Source organism: Lissotriton helveticus, chromosome 7 (genome assembly GCF_964261635.1).
Source record: "Lissotriton helveticus chromosome 7, aLisHel1.1, whole genome shotgun sequence".
Taxonomy (NCBI): domain Eukaryota; kingdom Metazoa; phylum Chordata; class Amphibia; order Caudata; family Salamandridae; genus Lissotriton; species Lissotriton helveticus.
In genome coordinates this window covers 1,473,664,821-1,473,689,468 of record NC_136068.1, presented here as the reverse complement: position 1 = coordinate 1,473,689,468, position 24,648 = coordinate 1,473,664,821, and the positions used below count along the sequence as shown (strand labels likewise).

At 47.2% G+C, this 24,648-nt stretch overlaps 1 protein-coding gene across 1 annotated transcript in view; it reads right to left on the bottom strand.

Annotated features, from left to right (window-relative positions):
- Positions 1-15,461: 15,461 nt before the first annotated feature.
- The window catches only part of LOC144767483 (uncharacterized), a 59,852-nt gene continuing 50,665 nt past the window's right edge, over positions 15,462-24,648 (bottom strand). The window contains exon 3 of the mRNA XM_078650899.1: positions 15,462-15,960. Coding sequence (XP_078507025.1) covers positions 15,822-15,960 — 139 coding nt within the window. The 3' untranslated portion in view covers positions 15,462-15,821. The remainder of the gene's footprint in view (positions 15,961-24,648) is intronic.

Below are 24,648 nucleotides of genomic sequence, written 5' to 3'. Positions count from 1 at the left end.
GGCGCAGATGAGCTGCGACCACCGCCATCACTTTCGTGAACACCCGTGGGGCGCTGGTAAGGCCGAATGGGAGCACGATAAACTGAAAGTGCTCGTGGCCTACCGTGAACCGCAGGTAACGCCGGTGGGCCGGCAGGACGGGGATGTGGAAATACGCATCCTGCAAGTCCAACGCTACCATCCAGTCTTGTGGGTCTAGAGCAGCCAAGACCTGAGCCAAAGTCAACATCTTGAACTTCTCCTTCCGGAGGAAGCCGTTGACGTTCCGTAGGTCCAAGATAGGACGCAGGCCTCCTTTGTCCTTCTTGGGCACCAGAAAGTAGTGGGAGTAGCAACCACACCCTACTTCTGGCCCAGGAACGCGCTCGATGGCCCCCTTGGCCAAGAGGGCCGTAACTTCCTCCTGCAGAAGCGTCAAGTGGTCCCCCGACACACGGTGGTTCTGCGGTGGCATGGCTGGAGGAGTGGACTCGAAGGGGAGGGAGTAGCCCCTTCGGACAAGCTGCAGCACCCATCTGTCCGATGTAATCGCGCGCCAGCGGGAGTGGTGGTGGCGAACCCTGCCACCCACTGGCGTCACGTGAGCCCGAAAGCTCGGACTAGGAAGATTTGGAGGCTGCAGCGGGGGGAGGTGTGGACTGACCTCGCCGCTGCCCTCTACCGCCACCACGGCAGAATCCACGGCCGCCACCGCGCTGGGGAGCGTTCTGCGGCGCGTGGCTGGCAGCACGTGTGGGACCGCCCCTCCCTTGGCCACGAAAGGGGCGAAACGAACCCGTCTGCTGGCGCTGGGTCGAAAGACCCAAGGACTTGGCCGTGACCCTGGAGTCCTTGAAGCGCTCAAGCGCGTTGTCCGCCTTGTCACCGGACAGGCGACTGCCATCAAATGGCATGTCCATGAGGGCATTCTGGACGTCCGGCGAGAAGTTGGCAGATCTCAGCCAAGCATGGCGACGAATCGCCACCGTCGTGGACATAGCCCGTCCCAGCGAGTCGGTCGTGTCAAGACCACACCTGATCGAGTACCTCGCCGCGTCCCGGCCTTCAACCAAGGCCTGGTTGAGCTTGTCCCGCACATCCTGCGGGCATTTCGGCAAACACTCCGCGACCGCATCCCACAGGGAGTGGGTGTAGCGGCCCAAGAGGCACGCGGTATTACAAGACCGCAGCCCAGCGCTCAAAGACGAAAAGACCTTTTTGCCAAATTGGTCATATCGCTTTGATTCCCGATCGGGCGGGGCCGACGGGAATGCGGACTGTGAAGTGGAGGCCTGGATCACCAGACTCTCCGGGGAGGGATGGGTGGAGAGGAAGGCAGGGTCGTCCGCGCACGGACGGTGACGCCTGGCAACGTTCCGGTCAACCGGTGCACCGGAAGCGGGCCTGGACCAGGTGCCCAAAAGGACATCCGTCAGGGCCTCATTAAACGGCAGCAGAGGCTCCTGAGGGCATGACTGCGGTTTAAACACTTCGGTCAGAATGTTAGGCTTGACCTTAGCGACGGGGAGCTCAAGGCTCAAGGCCTTGGCAGCCCTCATCAGGACCACCGAATAGGCAGCCCCCGCCTCAGACGCCACAGGGGAAGGCGAGACAAACCCAGGGTTGGGCGACTCGTCCAGACCACTGGCATCACCCAAGTCACCTACCCAGTCCACGTCATACTGGCAGGCACGGGATAAAGGGTCCTCAGACCCCTCCCAACCCTCTCCATACTCGTCCTCATCGCCGTAGTCTGGGTCGACGATATAGACCTCGGGGTCAATGGGCCCCATCGGCGCCGGATCCGGCGTCGGCCGACGCCGGTCCGACTCCGCGTCAGGAGTCAGAGAGGGAATGGGGGTGGCGCCGCCGGGGACCCGACGCCGGCCGGAACCGACGGCGGAGTCACGGCGCCGCGCGGAGGCGGCACCACGGGTTGGCCCAACGGAATCGACGCCGGTAGACCAGCCGGCGACGAACCTGAGGGGCCCAGCGGCGCCGGGGCCGGAGCCACCGGCGGCGTCGGGGCAGGAGCACCCGAACCGCTCGGGCCCCCAGACGGGACCGACGGGCCCGCAGGCCCCCCCGGGGACCGACGGGTATGGGGTAGACGGCGTCGGCGACCCACGCGGGGCCGCGGCCACCCGAACCCCCGGCCGCATCACGCGGACGTCGGGGGGAGTCGGGGGTGCGATGACGACGCCCCGACTTCTTGTGATGCGTACCTGACGAACCGGAGGAATGGTGGCGACTCCCGGAGCGCTCATGGCGGCTCCGCGATCGTTCCCTCGACCGCTCCCTCGACCTCCGACCGGACCGGGACCGCTCTCGACGTGGGGCCGACACTCGGAGCTCGAGAAGCTTGCGGGACCGCTCCCGCCTAGCTTTACTAGTCAAGGCCCGACAGTCGACGCAGGACTCCACGTCGTGGTCCGCGCCCAGACACCGGAGGCAGAGTCGATGGTGGTCGGTGACCGACATCATGCGGTCGCAATCGTCGCAACTCTTGAAACCGGGCATCCTACCGGCACCGTAGAAGATTTATAGTTAACAAAAAACTTGGTCAAAAGACCGGAGTACTGCTCTTCGGATCTGCGCTAACTGGCGCGGAAAAAAGAAGAACTGACGTCAGCGCGCGGAGGCGGCGTCTATATACTCCAGCGACGTCATCACGGCGCACGACGCCGACGACGCGGAGCCGCAGGGGACGCCTGCAGACGACGCCTACCGACGCGCAGGGGTACTGCTACGCAAAAGTTTCCGGATCCAGACTGACGCCTGGGGTTATTCTAAGGTAAGGAATCTAATACTAACCTGTTTCTTTCAGATTGAGTGTTCACCTCCGTTTGTAACAACCGATGGTCGTGGCGAGATCTCCCTCTCGGAGGTATTGATGAAGGAGGAGTTCTGAACCTGAGAAGATAACCATTTTGCACAATATTGATGACCCATTTGTCCTTTGTTATATGTTTCCACTCCTCCAGATGTAACGAAACACTTCCTCCCACCGGAGTGGCCAACAGCTTTGGAGGAAAACACACCTCATTGCATTTGTGGCGGCTCTGCTGCTGTTGACTGTTGTTTATTTGAACCTCTACCTCGTCCAGGTCTACGTTGTTGATATTGAGACCTTTGTTGCGTCTGGCCTTGGGTCGGCGAGGTCCAGTTTGAGTTTGAACCTGCTGCGGGAAAGGGCGTTTCTCATAAGAACGGAACCGTCAACGGAATTCCTTCTTCTTTTGGAGGCCTACAGCCTTGAGGGTATCCAACTCAGTTTTAATTTTTGCCATTTTGTCGTCCGCGTGTGAACCGATCAACTACGAGCCATTGAAGGGCAGATTGACTATTTTCCTTTGCACATCGGGCTTGAGACCCGTGAGCCAAGCCATGCTGATCGTCTGTAGCAAATACCATGTGCGTATCCATGGGCTGCCAAGTCTGAAGAATCGGCTGCTGCACTAATGATTTGATTTGCTACAAGACCGCCTTCATGTAAGATCTCTTGGAAATCCTGTTGGTTGTCTTTGGGTAGTTTTTCTGTAAATCTTGTTAGAGTCCCATAAAGACCGGACATATCGTCCCAGTACGGCGGTTGCGCTAGCCACCCTCATGACAGATCCAGAAGTACTGCACATTCTCTTTCCCAAAGAGTCCCTATTCTTACTGTCCTTCTATGGAGGAGCAGAAGAGATCCAGGTTTTGGAATGAGCCTTCCTGGCGGCAGCAACTATAAGTGAGTCTGGTGGCGGATCAGACCGAAGAAACAGAGGATCTTGGTCTGGGGCCTTATACTTTTTAAAAATTATTACAGGACCCGAGCCCACTGTGGCAGGTGTCAAAAAGGTTTTTATCGCAGGCTCTAACAATCCTGGCACCAAAGGGAGAAGAGGCCTTGCTGAAGCTCAATGGTGCAGAGTTTCAAATATGACAGAAGTGCACACCAGAGGTACAATCATACTTGTATTCAGTTTGCTGGCACCTCTACAGAGAACCTCGTTGAATGTCCCAATATCATCAACTGGGAAAACCCTTGATGGTGGCGTGGGTGAGTTAGTAGGAGAGTAGTCTCTATACGAGGACCTTGTTGATAAGGTCGTTAGTAGGGGACCTCCGTCTTCTCCTTGGTGTATGCGAGCGGCGGGACCTTGCGCGCTCTCTTGAGCATGAACGCCGTCTTAAAGGAGATCTGGATCACCTCGGGGACCTACGAGCAGAAGGTCGTGAGGATTCTGTGGGAGGAGGTCTCTCAGAAGGCCTGTGTTGGATTTTCCAGTGCCTAATGTCTTCCAGCCATCTTGGTGACATGTTGATAGTAGGAGACTTGTTCCTGTTAGTCGGAGAGCCCTCCGGTGTAACCTATATGATAGTGATACCAGGCGAGGAAGAAGCTTCCCTCGATGTCGAGCACCGTGATCTTGACGTCGGTGTAGCTATATCTTCAGCAGGAACAAGCTGTCTGTCTCTCGACGTCGAATGTCTCGACGTCGAGCCGGATTGTGCAACCATCGACGTCGGCAGTTGCGGCAACTATCTCTTAGAGGTGGAGACCTACGAGGGGAAGCCCTCAATGTTGGTTTCTTCGACGTCGACCGCCAGTGTACGTTCGGCATCTTCGTCGGCGACTTCTTCGACGGCAATCGTGCCCTCGACATAGACCGCTTATGGGTCCGAGAGGGTGATCTGGAGTGTCTCGACACAGACCTTTGAGAAGGAGGCGGAGATCTCGACGTCGACCTCTGACTTGATGTCGACGGGCGCTTCGACGTCGACTGCGGTCTATCATACTTCGAGCCCGAAGCATGTCACGATGTCGACTTACTTCTTGACAGTAATCTGTTCGACGTCGATCTCACTTGCATCGTTGGACTCGACGTCAGCGACAAGCAGTCATGTTTTTGCTTACTTCTAGCGTCTGGTGATGTAGATCTTTGCCGTTTTTTCTGTGGCGGACTGTTTAGAGGTATGCTGACTCTCTGGGCCACTTTTCTGGGGTTTTCCTCTCACCATTAAACCGATGATTCTGAACTTTTATCTGTCTTTCAAAGTTCTTCTGGAAAGTTGAAGACAGTGATAACAGGTCTCTGTGTCGTGAGTAGACACATGACGCAGACTGAATGGGGGTCAGATTTCACCATCTTCTTCCCATAGGAAGGGCATTTATAAAATAAAGGTGGCATATCTGACTAGATTGTCAGAAAAAACTGGTAAATACAACCAGTAACAAGAAATGTCAAATAAAGTTGAGTAAATTCAAATTCTGACTGGAAAAAGTCAAAAGCTGGTAAGCTCTAGCTCAGGTTCTTAGCTTGTTGGATATGCATGGGGCTGCATATTTTTATGTTATGCATGTATATGTGTGTGTTTATTTAGTACTAAGTACTTCTTTTCTAAAACATACACATATATGTATTTTTTTGTATATGCTCCGGGTTTCCGCACGTGGGGGGAGATAATTCAGTGCTTATGACTGTTGATGAGTATCCCCTGGAAGGGAACATCTTGTGATGGAGATGCAGCAGCTCCATTAGGAAGGACAGGATTGGAGGGAAGGCAAACTTACCAACTAATTGGTTATGGAACTGTCTCTCAGTGAGCTATGACACCTGCCCATCCAATTGGCAAAGCATTTGGTTTTGATATGAGATGTATAAGATTGAATCCAGATGACCACGGGCAAAGAAGCAAAAATTCAAAGCTGTCGGATTGACCTGCCATGTATTTTATGTAGATAGGAAACTGTTGAATGTGCCCAACTGTAGTTTAAACATCACCAAAGTGTAAATCTAAGTGAGAGATTGAACTAGCTATTTCCAATTAATCCATAGTCACCAAAAATGCCAAAGCAGGTGTCCAATACCAGACTGAGAGAATCCATCCAACATCTTAGAGACAGGAGAAGGCCCATCTTAGGACGACCTCCCAAAACTGAAGAAAACAAGTTACTTACCAGTAACTTTGGTTCTCCAGTATTGGTAACTTTCATAGATTCCCATAGCTTGTATCATTCCCGTCGTCGGAATGGGAGTCTTGATAACCAAAATAATATAGCAGTAGGCACAAAAGAGAAAGAAAAGGCCTAGGCCTCATCTCCTTTTGTACCATATCCACCTTTTTTTGTAAAAAAAGACCAAAGTAAAGCAACCATCAATCAGATTAGCCTCACCCCATAGAACCCTCCTGAGAGAACCTTAGAGCCTCAGATTTTCGTAGCCGTTGTGTAACAGTGTAACAAAACCTGCTGAAGGCTGAGCTTTCCCAGGGGAGGAGGGTGGGCACATGGGAATCTATAAAAAATTACCAATACTGGAGAACCAAAGGTACAGGTAAGTAACTTGTTTTCTTACTCCAGTATTGGAACTTTCATAGATTCCCATAGCTTGTATCAGAATAGCTAACAGTCAGAAGCACATTTTACTCGCTGCTCAGGAGCCATGCAGACAGGTGTCAGGAGCGAGGGTCCAGATGCCAGACCTCGCCCTGGCACATCGTGAGGTGTGGGACCGTCTGTAGCGGACGTGGAGAGTCCAGAGAGAGGAGGTGAAGTTCTGTGAACCAAAACTGCCTCGGTCACGCTGGAGCAATTAGGACCATCCTGCACGGCTCCGTTTTGATCTTCCTGAGTATTCTCTGTATCAACGGAATGAGGGGAAAGGCCTATACAAATGCTCCTGACCAGGCTATCGAAAGCGCTTTCCTTAGCAATCTGCGATGGTGTAGCTTGCTGGCGTAAAACTGGCATTTTTTGTTCTCCGGGGTGGCAAAGAGATCTATTGAGGGTTTGCCCCACCGGTGAAAAATGTCCTCCAAGACAGTCTGGTTCAGTTCCCATTTGGGGCTGACTGACGACAGCCTGCTGAGCATGTCTGCCTTTTCGTTTAGTATTCCCGGAAGATGTTCTGCTTTTAGTGATATTCCGTGCAGGATCGCCCACTCCCAAATCTTCTGGGCTTCCTTTGACAACGAAAGAGACCTGGTACCCCCTTCTTTGTTTATGTAGTGCATGGCCGTGGTATTGTCCGGGCGGACGAGAACCATCGATCCCTGCAGCTGTGGGAGAAAGGCTTGTAGTGCCAGACGAATCGCCCTGATTTCCAGGAGATTGATATGAAGAAGGTGGTGCTGGCAACCAATGTCCACTTACATGCAAGTCTTGAAGCAACGCGCCCCAGCCTTCCAGCGAGGCATCCATGGTCACTACCTGAGGAGCTGGTTAATTACAAAGGATAGACCTTGGGATACATTTTCTTCCTCTGTCCACCACAAGGCTGCCTTTTTCATAGCCGGAGTGATCACTACCTTGTCATCGAAGGATCCGTGTACTTGCTGCCATTGCATGTCGAGCTGCTTCTTAAGTGAACGCATCCGCAACCGGCAGTGAGGTATTAAAGGAATGCACAATGAAATTGCTCCTAGGAGGGATTTGTAACGGCGAACTGAAAGATACTTTCTTTTTCGCAACAGTTGAGCCATGGAAATCAGTTTCTCTTGCCTTTCGAAGGATGGAGAAGCCTTGCTGAGAGACGTGTCCAGTATGGCCCCTAGGAATCGTGCTTCTGTGGACGGGCAGAGAGATGACTTCTCCCTGTTGAGTCAGGCCCCACGGAAAGGAACCTTTCGATATTGTAGGGTTCCCAAGGATCTTGATGTCTACGTATCCTTTTTGATGTCCTGGAGGGCATCAATATGTTTACCAAATAATGCCTCACCATCAAACGGCGGGTCCAGGATCTTGTTTTGGACCTCTGGCCGGAACCATGTCGCCCTGAGCCAGCCTTGGCGACGAAGAACAGCTGCGCCTGCCAATGAGCGGAAAGCCGTAGTGGCAATGTCCATCGCGCAGTCGATAATCTCAGCCGATGTAGCCTCTACCTCCTGCAAGATTTTCTTTGCCTCCACCTTGGACTCCTGAGGCAGCTGGTCTAGATATGGTGAGAGGTTGCACCACATCTGGCGATGGTACCTGTCAAGAAGTTATTGTCATTGAGAAGCCCGTCGACACTGACGTTGATAGATGGAGATTTGCAGGTACCGTCGATGAGCCCGTCGGCGGCGGAACTTTTGTAACCTGTACCTTTGCAGCCTTTGTCGGCTGAGTCTTTCACAGCGTCGTCGGCGATTGATTATCTTCGTCAGACTTCTCAGATGTTACAGAAGAGGGCTTTTTGAAAGCTTTAGCAGACTCCACAACTGCTGCTGCAAACAGTCCTTCTCTCTCCTTTGCACCATGGTGAGGAGATTTGCTAGGACTCCGGCTTTCAGACTCAGGGGGCTTTTTTTAGGCCTTTGCGTGACGGTCTGTAGATGGTGAAGGGGAAGCCCTACCCCTCTTCAATGACCTTCTGGACGAAGTGGCTGATGATGAATCCTTGCTGTCACTTGACAGTGTTTCCTTCCTCGACTTCAGCTTTTGGAGCCAGGTGAGGAGGCGACCCTCATGGTCCCAGGGAGTGTTCGTTGAAAAGGTGCAGCAGATCTTGCAGTCCGCTGCCTTGTGGTCAGGATACAGGCAATATATGCAGTCTTTATGCCGGTCTTCCACATACAACCTTTTCTTGCTACAGGTGGAACAAGCCTTAAAAAGGACTTTTTTCTCTTTGTCAGACATTCCAAGATGAAATATCAAACAATTCTGAAGAAGAAACTGCTGAGAAACAGTAAACTAGAGTTGAAGTGAGCAGAGCTCAAAAGAGACTCCCTTAGCACATCGTGCGGTAGAAAATCTGAGGCTCTGAGGTTCTCTTAGGAGGGTTCTATGGGGTGAGGCTAATCTGATTGGTTGGGAATGATACACGCTATGGGAATCTATGAAAGTTCCAATACTGGAGCAATCCTAGTTCTCTGCTTCTCACATTCATTGGCTTCCCGTATCTGAAAGGGTACAATTCAAGACTCTGCAAAGTGCATAAAGCCCTGCTCCTCTTTATTTTCAAAATACCTTGAAGTGGTTTGTTCTGTGTTGTGAGTTAAGATCTTCCTAGACTAGATCAGTGACTACCCCCAAAATAAAGAGGACTAGATGGGGAGGCAAAAGCTTCTCCTTTTTAGCTTGCAAACTCTGAAATTCGTTGTCCCTGTCTATAAGATCTCAAACAAAGCGTGTCCCCTTCAGGAAATCATTAAATACATGGGTCTTTGTTTCTTCTTCAAAGTAGGCCATCTGTCCCTTAATACTTCTGGAGGTCACTAGCTCCAAGACAGTTAGATATTCGCGCGCTTCAGAAAACTGGTACTCGTTTTCTAGGTGACAAATCTCAAAGCATTTTCTGTGGTCTTAAAGCACCAGAACAATAAAGTGTAAGGGCCATATGTATCAACACCCTCATTTGCGATTCTCAAATAGCGATTTTTTACAAATCGCTATTTGAGAATTGCAAAAAGGGATGTATGTAAAAAAATCAATTTTTTTTTTTAGCTATTTCTTAATATTCTTAGTTGCAATTAGCAAATTGTGAAATCGCAATTAAGGAATACTTTCCCATTCATTTCTATGGGCCAGGAGACACATAGGAATGAATGGGAAGTTATTCTCAATTTGCGATTCGCAATTTGAGAATCGCAAATTGAGAATAATTTCAGGGGTGCAAGGGTGTCATAACGACACCCTGATGCACCCCTGAAATGTACATGTGTGCGCATATGGCGCACATGCATTACCCTAAGGGCATGTATGTGCGCCAGGTGGCACCTTCACAAATGGCAAAAAGTGTATTTGTGAAAGAAATCGCAAATTACCACCAACTTCAAGTTAGTGGTAATTTGCGATTTCTTAACGAGAAATCGTACAACTTGGGTGCTTCATACATAGCATTTAAGGAATCGTAATTTGCGACTCCTTAAATGCTGACGCAAAATTAAGAAATCGCAAATTTTGCGATCCCTTAATTTTGTGATGCGATTTCAATCGTACATCGCATTTTCAGAATTTTTAGTCGCAAACGCTGCTTTTTTTGCGAATCGCAGCGTTTGTGACTAAAGAAACTGATGATACATATGCCCCTAAGGGCCATATGTATCAACACCCTCATTTGCGAGTTTCTAGAAATCGCTATTTGAGAATTGCATAAAGGGATGTACGTAAAAAAAAAAAACTCAATTTTTTTAGCGATTTCTTAATATTTCTTAATTGCGATTAGCAAATTGCGAAATTGCAATTAAGGAATACTTTCCCATTCACTTCTATGGGCCAGGAGGGCCATAGGAACAAATGGGAAGTTATTCTCAATTTGCGATTCTCAATTTGAAAATCGCAAATTGAGAATAATTTCAAGGGTGCATGGTTGTCATAATACCCTGATACACCTCTTGGGCATGTATGTGCGCCACATGGCACCTTCACAAATGGAAAAAAGTGCTTTTGTGAAAGAAATCGCAAATTACCAACTTGAATCTGGTGGTAATTTGAGATTTCTTAAGGAGAAATCTCAAAACTTTAGTGGTTGCTGCATAGCATTCCAGGAATTGCAAATTGTGATTCCTTAAATGCTTACGCAACGTTAAGAAAGCGCAAATTTTGCGATTCCTTAAATTTGCATTGCGATTATTCTCATACATAGTTTTCCGAATTTTGAGTCGTAACGCTGCGTTTGCGAATCAAAATTTGGTTGATACATATGGCCCTAAGCTCTTTAAATCCACTGCCTACACCAATTGTGTTGAACTTACCTGAGGTAAAATCACTACTTTGAATGCCTGGAGGAGGAAAAACTGTTTCAGATCAAATAGTTCTAGAAGACTAAACTGGATAAGTTGCAGACAAGAACAATGTATAATCTTTGGTGCCCTCTAGATGTTCTTCACAGACTAGGCATGGTCAGCTCAGATCTGACTTCTTCCAACCCTCCTGACTATCTTTCAGAATGTGCTGTTTAATTTGGAGGGGTTAATTTAATGGGAACGCATGCTAATGAGGGAAAAACCTCTTGTATTTAAAAAAAAATATTAATAATTCTTAAAAGGGACTTAGAACCCGCCCAATATTTACCTTTACTTACCATTTGTTGATTCCAACTTTACTCAAAATTTACATGTTTCTCATTGGTCACTGCATGTCTTCCCGCTTTGCCTGTCCATGCATGGCAACGCATTAAGTTTAAAATCTTATGTACCATTCACAAATGTCTGACAGGTACTGGGCCAAAGTACCTCACAAAAGTCTTCGCACCTTATGTCCCGGCACGTTACCTACGCTCCAGTAACCTCCAGCTACTACAGGTACCCAGAATAAAAAAATCCAGGCGGGGTGGTCGTGCCCTTGCTCACACTGGTCCTGTCCTCTAGAACTCACTGCCCGAGACATTGAAACAAATTACCGATCACCTACCTTTCCGAAAATCCCTTAAAACTCATCTTTTCACGAACATTTAAAAACCACTTATTTAACTCAATCAGCCACTTTCTGAACATGGACAAGCACTAACTGTACTCCCCTTCTGGCAAAAGCGCGGAGATACCCCTTCGGGGGTCGAATCAGGCGCTCTATAAGAATATAAAAAATAAATAAATAAAATGGTGTGGAGCATGGTCCAAGTACAGCTTTCGGTCACTGGCCAGAGGCTAGTTTTTCCACTGGCTGCAGGTACTTCTTTTAATTTTAAACCTGCATTCATGGACAGAGCATATGCCTGAAGACTCTCTTGTTGATACCAACCCTCTGCCATTCAGCACGCCCGCCGTTGTTTTTAAACCTGCAGCATAGTAATTCATGTCGTACAACTTCCCTGCTATCTCACGGCTCTCACCCCCATTATTCACCAAGACAGATCGCACTTCACACTGCCCCTGCAGACTTTTCAAGCTCACTGTTACTATGCAACACCGGTGGTACTTTTTCTTTTAATTACTCTCTTCACGCTGATTAAGTCATGCCATAGCTTTCATTCCATAAACACCCGATGTGCCATTAACATTCCATTTAATTACTCTTCCCCCCTTCACGCATAGGAATGCATGTAGTAGCATTCATTCAATAAACACACCATGCATTGTGAAAACTGCATGTATAGCGCTTCCTATCCCTAACAGCAGTCCTAACATGGTCCCCGGATCTCAAATGCTCATGAACCTTTGTTCATTTTAAATGATAAAGATGGCTTTTCTTTAAGGATAGCGTGTGTGGGGAGGGTGGGGAGGCCAGTGTTGGATAGGGGGGTGGGCAGGGAGGGAGTTGGAGGTTGCCTCAGAACAGCATTCTGTTCTTCAGTAAAATCACTTTGTCCGTTTGCATTGACTGGCAGCTGCCTTTCACACGGCTCTCACACCAAGTAATCACCGAAACAGAGCACTCTTCACACAGCCCGAGCAGACTTTCTAGTTTACTATTTCTATACAACACTGCTGGTACTTTTGCTTTTAATTAATCTCTTCCCCGCTTCATGCATATAAATTCATGGCGTAACATTATTCCGAAAAATGCACCATGCACTGTTAAAATTACATTTATAGCACTTACTACCCCTAACTAGGCATCCTGAAATGATCCCAGGATCACCCATGCACAGATATCCGTAAATTTGCTCATTCTCAATGGTTGAAAGTTGCTCTACTTTAAGTATAGCTTGTGTGTGTAGGGGGGGGGGGGGGGGGGGAGACCGACCTCAGTCAGTATGTTCTTCTTAGTTGTCAGATATTTTTTTGCCAAAATCCTTTCCCCCATCACAATGTTTGTAGTGTTCTACAACATAAAAAACACAAAGCCAACAGATTTTGCATTGGCGAAACCTATTAGTTTTGCCAATGCTTGTTAGGCAGTTGCGATAGAGCTGGCTGTACCACTGCAAGTAGTACTGGTCAGGTTTTTCCTGTAAGATGTATGTCCTCATAATCCTCTGCACTCTTCATCATTTGAATTTGAATCCATATTAGGATCCTTGTACCACAGTTCTTTTGGGAGGTAGCTGCCTTAGGGTTAGAATCGCAAAAAAGGAGGGATCCGACAGTGCGGTACATGCAGTCATGAGGTGCCAAGGCCACATATATTACATTTGCTGCTATCTGATGCCAAAAATAATTTCTGGAACAAAGAAGGATGAGCAATTCAGGAATCTCTCCGCCAGCCCAGTTGGCCCATTAATCTTAGGAGTTGAGGGTCCCTGGAGAGTCTGGTAAAGATGATGACGGGTGAGCTGGACTAATGACTTTATACGAATGCCCTGTTACCCCACTGCTGGATTTGCAGTGGACAGTAGGCTAACCACATAATCTGTGACTGTGTAACAACTTGGCCAAGGACACCATAATCAGACAGCTGGTTTGACTCAACCAGAAGATAGAAAAAATATTTCTCTTCATCTGGGGTTCTACTTGATGTGCATCACACTTTTTCTGGACTGTACAGATTGGATCAGAATTATATGCTGTGGGAGATTGCGAAAGTCAAATGACACAACTTGTTCACATAAAACTTGGTGCAGCTGTGACAAAAGAATCTAAGAATATATTGAGTGCAAGCTAACCAGTTTCCAGTGATGGAAAATAGAAATGCTGAGTGTGCAAACATCCATGTGGGAATAATAAGGAAAGCATATACATGCACATATGTGTGACTGTGCTAAGAACTCAAGAATCAAAAATGGTAGGAAGAAGTTAAGGTTCCACTCAATTTCCCTTCAATGAACACATAAAATAAAATGGAGTGGAAGAGTTGTGTTGGGGGGACCAACACCAATATTGTTGTGAGACCCTCAACAGTGTTGTTCCGCCAAAGTTGCCGAACTTTGGCACTGATCGTTACATCGAGTCATTTCCTCCAACAGGATGGACTGTTTCTTGAATCCGAGACCATATGGGATCCACCATGTGAGGAAAAAAGTTTTTAAAATACCTCCTACCTTTAGAAAGGACACACTTTATTAAAAAGATCAAACGTAGTGGTATGATTAAAAAATGTGAGATGTGAAAAGAAAGGTATTCGGTGTCTCGAACATATTTCTCTGGAAGAGCCAGGTCAACATGTTTCAGCCAACTTTGCGCCCTCTGGGTCGATGGCTTTCTTCAGGCCCAAAAGGTTCTTTTGTAGAATCCCTTCACGAAGTCAAATTAAATCAAATGGGACACTTTCCCACCACTTGTTAAAGTTGTTTCTTCTTTTTTTTTGTCATATGGGACTCTTTGTCCTATCCTAAGAGGAGGCAAAAAAACATGGAGAATAATGTGTTATGTATTAGAACATAGTACTGATGTTGTCCCATATTTCTAATAATGCATACACCCAATGATTTCTATAAATGTGTATTTCTTCTTTATAGGCATCCCGAATTGGTTGGACATCTTGTTCCAAAGCCATCTGTAGGTATCTCTATTCTTGCTGTATTTCTTTTCCAAGTTCATCGAATAATAATGCTTTCTGTTGGGGCAAAAGTCTAGACCATACATGGATTCCAAAGTTTTCAAACATGTTCACCCACTTTTCCCATTCTACTGGAGGGTTGGCTATGTCAAGAATTTTGGTGGTGGGATTATAGCAGAAGATTTCATGTTGAAAGCACTGTGTGGAAACTCCTTAAATCCAAACCAATCGTATTTTAATGCGATATTCAATTTATGTATGTGCAATATAACTATCCTATAACAAATACAAAGACCGTCTGGGCATAATTTTTCAGATGGGCCATTCCTTTAATAGGAAATCTAACAACAAAATAGCACAAGAGTCAGAGCAGGAGGGCAGGCTGGAACGATACAGTGAGCAACAGTAGCGTTGAAGTATAAAATAAAAAATAAATTGGCGCTGTAGATTGGTTGCTGTCTGTGAGTTTGCTATTGCGGTAGTATGCGCATTATTGGCCAGTTAGTTGAGCCGTGACATGCGCTCATCGGGTCCCCGTGGGTTTGAAATTGGTGGCATGAGCTCCAAGAGAAGTGATGAGTTGAGCTACATCATGAGCTCATTGGCTTTGACACAGATGGTGGGATTTATTGATGTCAGGTTTGGTTTGATGTATGATTGTTACTCCAGCAGATGTATCTTTATGGGGTTTTAAAGGATAATTAGAGTTTGCATGACCCAGGATTCTGCAACATGTTTTTTAAAGTTCACCAATGCTTACACTTACCGCTACACCTCGCACATATTTGTTATTATGTAAGTGAGACTGTTCAGAGGACGATATGCAACAATTAAGCGAGGTTTATAGCATGTATTTGCACTTCTTTTTATACACTGGGTCACCGTGAGCTCAGTAAAGAGCAAAGGATACACTGAAATTAGTAGATTTCGGGCCAGATTACTATCTTGGCGAATGGAATATGTCACCACAATGTGACGCCTATTCTGTCTGACGTATTACAAGATCAATAGAAAATATTGGTATCACAATTTGACAGACAGGATATTCATCACGTTTATGACGGACCTACTCTTTCCGCCAAGATCATAATCAGGCCCATAGTTGGTTATATCACGGTAAAACAACCTTCTGTGTCACTGGATGCTGTGCTAGCTGTGACTCGCAGCCAAAATAATGTTGGAACTGGAGGACTACAACTTGTAAAAAAAAAGATTTTATTCCGCAAGTAACTAAAGCATGGTCCACTGCTGCCAGACAGAATATTACTGGCACACTGTATAATAACGCCACTCCATGCATAACAAATTAGGAACATAAAACATTGTGCCAAGGCATTCTCACTAGGTGGAAAGTATAATACCCAAATTAACTTAATTCCCAGTCTATACCAACAAATCCTGCTCTTAACTTTGTTGCACCACCAACTACTTTGCAATAAAGGATTTTTTTTTACATAAACTGGTGATTAGTGCTCAATAATAAATGTCTTCTTAACAGAATTTTTTAAACTGCACAAAAATTTGAATACAACATACTTTCAAAATAAATCTAAAAGTATTAATAACCAGAATGGAAAGTATTGCGGATTGCAGCTATGGCACATGCTGGCAGGTCTATGTGGTTGGCATCTCCTAGCATCCCCCAGCACCATCTTGTCAGCTGCCGGTATGCCGTGTATCGGTACATCCGGTAGTTACTAAAAGAAGAAGCAGAAGGAATTTAGGGTTTCGCACCTGGTAGTAGAGTATGTGCATTTACATGATTTAGTGGGGTCATAATATGCTCACAAAATCACTACCTCCCAAAACATATTACACACACCCTACAAAAGCATGTTGAAACAGAACTCTTATGATACACTCAACAAAGTCCGATTATGCAATTGTCTATTAAGCCATTCAAAAGCCCTTTGTGGGATCACCTACTTACCACAAATACATTTACTGTGCAAACGGGCACCTGTACAAACCAAAGAAATAAGGATAAGTTACTTACCTGTAATCCTAGTTCTCTTCCAGGGGTACTTATCAGTAAAAAGCACTGAATAATCTCCGCCCACGTGCGGGAACCCGGCGCATATACAAAAAATACATATATATGTGTATGTGGTAGAAAAGCAGTACATAGTACGCAATAAACACACACATATACATGTATAACATAAAAAATATGCAGCCCTAAACATATCCAATAGGCTAAGAAGCCAGAGTTACGTGTATTTCTCTAGTATGAAAATAACACATATACATGTATTGTAAGAGAAGGACATGTACAGCAATAGCATTCCGCAATAATCTTTTATTTTCATAAAAGAAAACAGGTAATGGCAGGCAATTAGCCTAAAGAAGGCTGCATAAATAAATAACATCCTTGTATTGTAATTGCATTTATATAGCGCTTACTACCACTGACGAGGCATCAAAGCGCTTTTTCAGCGAGTAGCACGCTACTCCGGGACCCATAGAGGATTAGTGTTGAATTAGTATAGTGAAACATGCAGGTACATTTTAAGTGGTGGATAGGTTAGTCAGATTTGGAATGATAGCAGAAGGATAGAGGAGGACAAAGGTTTGTATTTATATAGCTCTTGTTGACGCACGCTATTCAGGAAGCCTTAAAAGGATTAGTGGTGAATTAATATGGTGAAATATGAAGTAATTTCAGTGGTGGATAATAGTTAGTTACTTGGAGTGAGAAGGATAGCGGAGGGATAAAGGGGGAAGAAAGATTTGCATTCATATAGCACTTGTTACCCCTGATGGGTGTTGAATCGCTTTTCTGGCGGGTAGCACGCCACTCCAGAACCAGTATAAAAAAAAATATGAAGTAATTTGAGTAGTGGATATGTTATTCGGTTATTTGGGTAGTACATTAGTATAGTTTAATATGGAATTTGAGAAGTGAACACGTTAGTCTGTTAATTTCGATTGAAAAAGATAGAGGAGGGATAAAAGAGTGAAAATTATTTTTTTTTTTTTTTAGGTCTTAGCAATAGGAGGAGGCTTTTGGATGAGTAAAAAGGAGTTTTGGGTATTGCTAAATGAGAAAAAGGGCAGCATTTCTGGCCCTAGTCCCGACCAGGCTCTAACAGGCAACTGCCCTTGTCCTCTCTGTCCTTAACAGGCTCTAACAGGCAACTGCCCATGTCCTCTCTGCCCTTAACAGGCTCTAACAGGCAACTGCCCTTGTCCTCTCTGCCCTTAGCCTCGACGCCCTAAGCCTGGCCTTTTTCATAGCCCTAGTAATCAGGTGACCCCTTCAGCCAATGGGAACCCTAGCCCTAACACTATATAATCACAACACTAGCCCTAAAATCTAGAACCAATAGGAGACCAGGACCTTACAGCCAATCTTAGCCCTAGTCCAAGCACCTAATCAGTTCAAAAACCCTGATCTCTACGTCCAATAATGGCTCTAGCCCTACCAGTAGTCCCAAAACAAATCCATGCAACCAATGGCACAGGTATCCCTAGTCCCTACTTCCAATAGAAAGCCTAACCCTACTCTAAATCTCACACCTAGTCCAACCAATCACACCAGAAGCCCTAATCGCTACTTCCAGTTAAAGGTCTAACCCTAGCCCTAGTCCCACCCTACTCCCAACAACCAATAACATAGGAAGCCCTAGTCCCTACTTCCAATGGAAATCCTAACCCTAGCTCTAGTCCCAACCCTACAATAGATTTGAATCACAGACCCAGAAACCAATCAGAACCCTCAAATATCCAACCAATGAGGACATTAACCCTAATCCAATAGAAACACCAGATACAACCACCAATCAGTGTACACATGTACTAACCACTAGCAGACCATATAAGGTCCCGCGACCCCCGACAAGGTTTGCTGGCCAGGGAGTTGGAAGCTGCTTCTCCTGTTCAGAATCTCCTGGGAGACAGACAGGCTCAATCCACACTTTGGACTGCAGCAGTAAGGGCCTCACTAACTTGAAATCAAACAATACTGTTTGAATAGAACGTTAAGCCCCCTGCTGGCCAAAAAACGAAGTGAACAGGCCCCAGTAAAACACAGTTTAAACAGCTCACAGAAGCACCCTCTGATGTGGAATAATCCCTGTTCATTGGGGGTGGGGGTGGGAGGAAAAGGGGGGACAGGGGCGCTGGTTTCACTGGCTTGTGAACACAAAATGGTGGCTGAGAGTGCACTGTTTTAACATACAGGTCTTAGCACAGAGCAAAGGAGAAATTTGGAGGGAAAACAGAATTGTCACCAAGGAATGAGAGGGACAATCGACAGAGGTTGGACTGCGAATCCCACAATTCAACACACTAAATGGAGGCAATCATGGGCAGGGAAAAACTGTAACAACCACAGGCATAGAAAGTAAACACAGAAAGCGAAAATCGTTTTTTAAACAACTTTTTGTCTTGGGAAGAGACGAACAAGTTACTTACCTTCGGTAACGCTTTTTCTGGTAGATACAATATCTGCCTGTGGATTCCTCACCTTGTGAATATCCCCTTGCGTCAGCAACATTCGGAAATTCTTTCCGTAGCCTCGCGCCGACGTGGACTTGGACGTCATAGAGACACGGCATCGCACGCGACTCCGCTGACGTCACCGACGCCTATAATAGGCCCACGCTGGCGTGATAACATCAGTTCCGCCCTTTTTTCCGTGCAATTGAGGCACACGGACGGACCAATGACAGTAGATATATACAAAGTATACACAGTACACAATAGTCAAGGCAAAACACACAGTGTAAAGCAAATGCAGGAAAGCAATTGAAACATTTCCTTGACAACAAAATAAATATACATTACATTACAGTAACTCTGGCACAGAAGAGTGGACAACGGGGAGGCGGGTGGGTCAGTGAGGAATCCACAAGCAGATATTGTATCTACCAGAAAAAGCGTTACCGAAGGTAAGTAACTTGTTCTTCTGATAGATACATCTGCCGGGTGGATTCCTCACCTTGTGAATAGAGTCCCACAGCAGTCCCCACTCCCGGAGGAGGGTGTCCACTCTTCTAAACCAGGAAATCCTGGAGGACAGAGCGCGCGAAGTGGCCGTCCCTCCTCACCTCGGAATACAAGCAGTAATGCTTCGCGAAAGTGTGGCGGGAAGACAAAGTCGTGGCTCTGCAAATATCCTCTACAGGAACACCTCTAGCCAATGCCGAGGTTGAAGACTTAGCTCTTGTAGAATGAGCCCTTATACCCTCTAGTGGTTCCTTACCGGCCAAAGAGCAGCAGATCTTTATTCACAGTACGATCCATCTTGACAAGGTTCTTTTGTGGACCGCTCTTCCTCTTTTGCAGCCAGCAAACCCAACGAAGAGCTGATCATCCAAACGACAGTCTTTAGTTCTGTCCAAGTAGAAAGACACCGCCCTCTTAGGGTCCAGACGGTGTAACCTCTCCTCCTCCTTGGAAGGGTGTGGGGGAGGATAAAAGGTAGGGAGGGTAATGGATTGACCAAGGTGGAAAGGAGTAACCACCTTAGGAAGAAAAGCAGCCATGGTCCTAAGAACCATTCGTTCAGCATGAATGGTCAAGAAAGGGGGCTTGGAACTAAGAGCCTGAAGCTCACTTACCCTCCTTGCAGAGGTTATTGCAACGAGGAAGACTGCCTTAAGAGTCAAAAGCCTCAAAGGACATTTGTGAAGAGGCCTGAAGGGAGCACCCATCAGAAAGGTCAAGACAAGATTTAAGTCCCATTGAGGCACAATAAAAGGAGTAGGAGGGAACTTATTTGTGAGGCCCTTCAAAAAAACGTAAAACTACAGGAGACTTAAAAAGAGATGGCTGGTCAGGCAAACAGAGAAATGCCGACAGCGCAGAAAGATAGCCCTTTACTGTGGCAACAGCAAGCCCTTGCCGTGCCAAAGAAAGGGCAAACTGGAGAACCTCAGACAAATGGGCTCTCAAAGGGTCAATAGAATTCCCTCCACACCAAGTGACAAATTTTGACCATCTATAAGAATAGATGGACTTAGTGGAGTCATGCCTGGCAAACAAGATGACATCCACCACATCAGGCGGGAGAGAAAAGGAATTCAGGTTGCCCCGTTCAATCTCCAGGCATGAAGGTGCAATGTTTGGAGGTGGGGGTGTAGAACCTGCCCCTCCATCTGAGAGAGGAGGTCTGCCCTGAGAGGGAGGCGGAGCGGCGGGTGAGAGGAGAGGTGTTTTAAGATCTGTATACCACACCCTTCTTGGCCAGTCCGGGGAGACCAATATGACTTGGGCCCGGTCTTGGCGAATCTTCCTCGGAACCCGAGGAATCAAAGGTATGGGGGGAATCGTGTAAAGGAGTTGATTTCCCCAACTCAACTGAAACGCGTCCCCCAAGGCTCCTTGCAACGGATACTGGAGACTGCAGAATGACAGACAGTGAGCATTCTCGCGAGTGGCAAACAGGTCCACCTGAGGAGTCCCCCACGTCCGAAAGACGTGACGAACCACCTCCGGGTGAAGCCTCCACTCGTGGTCGGCCGAAAATTGCCGACTGAGACTGTCTGCACGAACGTTCAGAACCCCGGCCAGATGATTTGCCATCAGACAAATCTGATGGTCCTGAACCCAGGACCAGAGGCGCAGAGCCTCTCTGCAGAGACACTGCGACCCCACTCCTCCCTGCTTGTTGATGTAGCACATCGCGGTCGTGTTGTCCGTCAGGACCTGGACCGAACGACCGCGAAGGGAAGGGAGGAAGGCCTTGAGCGCCAAACGTATCGCCCGCAATTCTAGAAGGTTGATGTGAAACAACCTTTCCTCTGGAGACAAAAGACCCTTGACCTCTAGATCCCCCAGATGAGCACCCCACCCTAGAGTGGATGCATCCGATATTACTGTGGCCACCGGAGGAGGCAGTTGAAAAGGTTTCCCCTGAGACAGGTTGCCTTCCACGCCCCACCAAGACAGATCCGCCGCAGCTTCTCTGGAGATCCTCACTGACTCCCTGAGATCTCCGTTGTGTTGATACCACTGCCTGCGGAGGCACCACTGGAGCGCCCTCATGTGCCAGCGTGCATGGTTGACCAACAGAATGCATGAAGCCATCAGACCGAGCAGGCGAAGGACCTTCAGGACTGGAACGACTGCTCCATTGTAAAATAAAGGAGTCATTTCCTGTATGTCGCGAATCCTTTGAGGAGGAGGGACTGCACGACATACAGTTGTGTCCAGTACGGCACCTATGAACAGGTTGCGCTGGGAGGGCACCAGGTGAGACTTGGGTACATTTATCGAAAAACCCAACCTGTACAACAACTGGGTTGTCTCCCGCAGATGATGGAGCACTCTCTCCGACGACTCTGCTTTGATCAGCCAGTCTTCCAAATAAGGGAATACTGGAATCCCCGACCTTCTGAGATGCGCTGCCACCACCGCCATCACTTTGGTAAAGACTCGAGGCGCAGTAGTTACCATCTTCAACTATGCAGAGGATTTGCAACTCATCTTTCCTTTGAACACCAAGGACTCAGTAGAGGAATTTCAAAATATCATGTCCCACATCCAGAGTTGGATGAGTTGCAATCATTTGAAACTCAACCCAGGCAAGACTGAATTGGTCTTGCCTGGGCAGAGTGTGCTTAGCTGGAACCCAAGTTTTTGGCCTTCCAGCTTGGGGGCTCCACCTTCTAAGTCATCTTCAGTTAAGAGTCTGGGTGTACTTATTAGTGAGGATCTGTCTCTGAAAAGACAGGTAGGCGCAGTGGTGTCATCCAGCTTCTTTCAATTAAAGAAAATTAAGAAAATCGCTTGTTTTTTTTCTCCAGCTGCCCTCACCCAGATCGTTATTGCCTTGGTCCTGTCACGACTAGACTTCTCCAACAGCCTTTATCTTGGGCTTCAAATTTGAGAGTTAAAACGCCTCCAGCTGGTCCAAAACCAGGCTGCCAGACTTATTCTGAATCTTTCTAAAAGGCAGTCTATTAGATCAGGGTTGAAACAGTTACATTGGCTGCCTGTTGAGCAGCGAGTTGCTTTCAAAACAGGGTGTATTTTATTCAAGTCCCTACTTGATTCTGGCCCTAAGTTTATTAGAGATCTGTTTATCAGATACGATCCTTCCCGCAATCTTCGTTCCTCCCACAAATCCCTTCTGAATGTCCCCTCTTACAAGAGGAAGCGTCTAGGCGGTTGCTGCTTTGATCACCTTGCAGCCACCTTCTGGAACTCTCTTCCTCTTCAACTGAAACTGAGTGGTAACATTTTGAGTTTTAGACACTCTCTCAAAACCTGGTGATTCTCCCAGGCTTACTGCTGAGCTGCCTCATCTCTGTTTTTAACTGGTGTGCTGTGTTCCCTCCTATAGCGCCATGAAGCCCTTGGGCGTACGAGCGCTTAATAAATAAGGAGTAGTTTCTGTCCTGTAACTCCAGTTCTGTAGTAGGGGTATCTCTGTTATAGTCATAAGCTAGTGAATAGTCCCGCCCATGTGCGCGGACCCCGGAGCAATCAAAAATAATCTCTTAAGTTGTCCAAACATGCAGAACTGCACAGACACTTAAGAGAGAATTTAAAGACAGATAATGCAGCCTATATCCACAGGCTACACTGTCCAGTACTTCGACTAGAAATTCCACCAAAAGTCCACAAACAGCACAGCCTGTCCAGGGTTTTCTTACAGAGAAAACCTTGCCTGTAACAGCAAAACCCTCTGGAATGATAGAGAGGAAGAAGTGGACAGACAAGCCCCATAGGCTGCCATTATGTGGCTCAAAACAGGATACTGTGCCTTTAAGAGAACTTTCCAGAAGCCTCACAGTATCCCAGAATGCACTGCAGGTCCCTTCCACCTTCAGTTCTTTTTGAAGGCGTAACACGCCAGACCTGTAGTATTTCTTACATGAATATCTCTCTCCACCGGGGAGGAGGGCGGGCGCTTATGACTATAACAGAGATACCCCTACTACAGAACTGGAGTTACAGGACAGAAACTACTCCTTCTGTAGTAGGGGATCTCTGTGTATAGTCATAAGCTAGTGAATAGAATGGCAAGCCCATCCCCACACCAAAGCGGCGGTGGAGAAAAGAGAAATAACACCACTACTGTGCGAACAGATTTCGCAGCGAAGCCTGCCCAACCCGAGCATCTGCCCTGGCAACAGTGTCCAGACAGTAATGCTTAACAAAGGTATGGACAGACTTCCAAGTGGCTGCCCTGCAGATATCTGCAAGCGGAACACTACGGAGCAAAGCAGTCGTGGCAGCTTTGCCCCTGGTGGAATGAGCCTTAGGTTTACCCCCTAAGGTCTTAACAGCCTTTTGGTAACACAATTGTATACAGGACACAATCCACCTCGAGATGGACTGTTTAGAGGTAACAAGACCGGTCCTGACTGATCCATAATTGATAAACAACTATTCTGACCTACGAATATCCTTGGTTTTATTCAGATAAAATTTCAACACCCTCCTAACATCCAGGGAACGCAGAGACCGTTCCGCTGGAGATGAAGGATCCTGAAAACTCGTAGGCAAAGTTATAGTCTGGTTAACATGGAAGTCAGATATAACCTTCGGAAGAACTTTTAGGGTGAGTACGCAGAACAACCTTAGCAGCATGAAATACAGTATAAGGTTCTTGGCCACACAACGCCTGAATTTCCCTCACCCTGCGGGCCGATGTAATGGCCACGAGGAACGCCGCCTTCCAGGACAGGTGCTGCAATGAAGCCTTATGAATAGGTTCAAAAAGCCCCTTCATCCATCAGGACAGCACCTCGTTCAATTCCCATGAAGGCGAAGGAAGCCGGACAGCAGGGAACACTGTCCTCGAGCCTTCCAAAAAACACTTTGATCACAGGGACCTGAAAGAAGGAAGTCTGTAAAGGCCATGTCCTGTAGGAAGTCAGCGCAGCAAGATGAACCTCAATGCAATGGACATTAAGGCTAGATTGCGCCAGGTGTAGAAGATATGGAAGGATGACATCTTCCTTCTACGTCCGTAGGTCATAGTCCTTGAACTTGCACCAGATGCAAAAACCTCTTCCACTTGTAAGCATAAGAAGTCCTAGTGGAAGGTCGCCTAGCCTCCTTCAGTATGACCATACAAACTTCTGGTAGATTCAAATGGACATAACGCACTACTCAGGAGCCATGCCGCCAAACTCAAAGACGAGAGGTTGGGGTGCAACATCTGCCCCCCCCCCCCCGAACTTCGTGAGAAGATCCGGCCTGCACGGCAGCCGTATGTAAGGAAGGAGAGACCGGTGAAGAGCAGGTCTGTGAACCACCACTGCCTGGGCCATTCCAGGGCAATCAGGATCATCCGCGCCCTGGACTGGGACAGTTTGATGAGTACCGCCGGAATCAGGGGTATGGGCGGAAAAGCGTACAGAAAGCTGTTCGACCAGTTCATCCATAACGCATACCCCAGCGTCCCCTGCTGGTAGTACCCGGAGGCG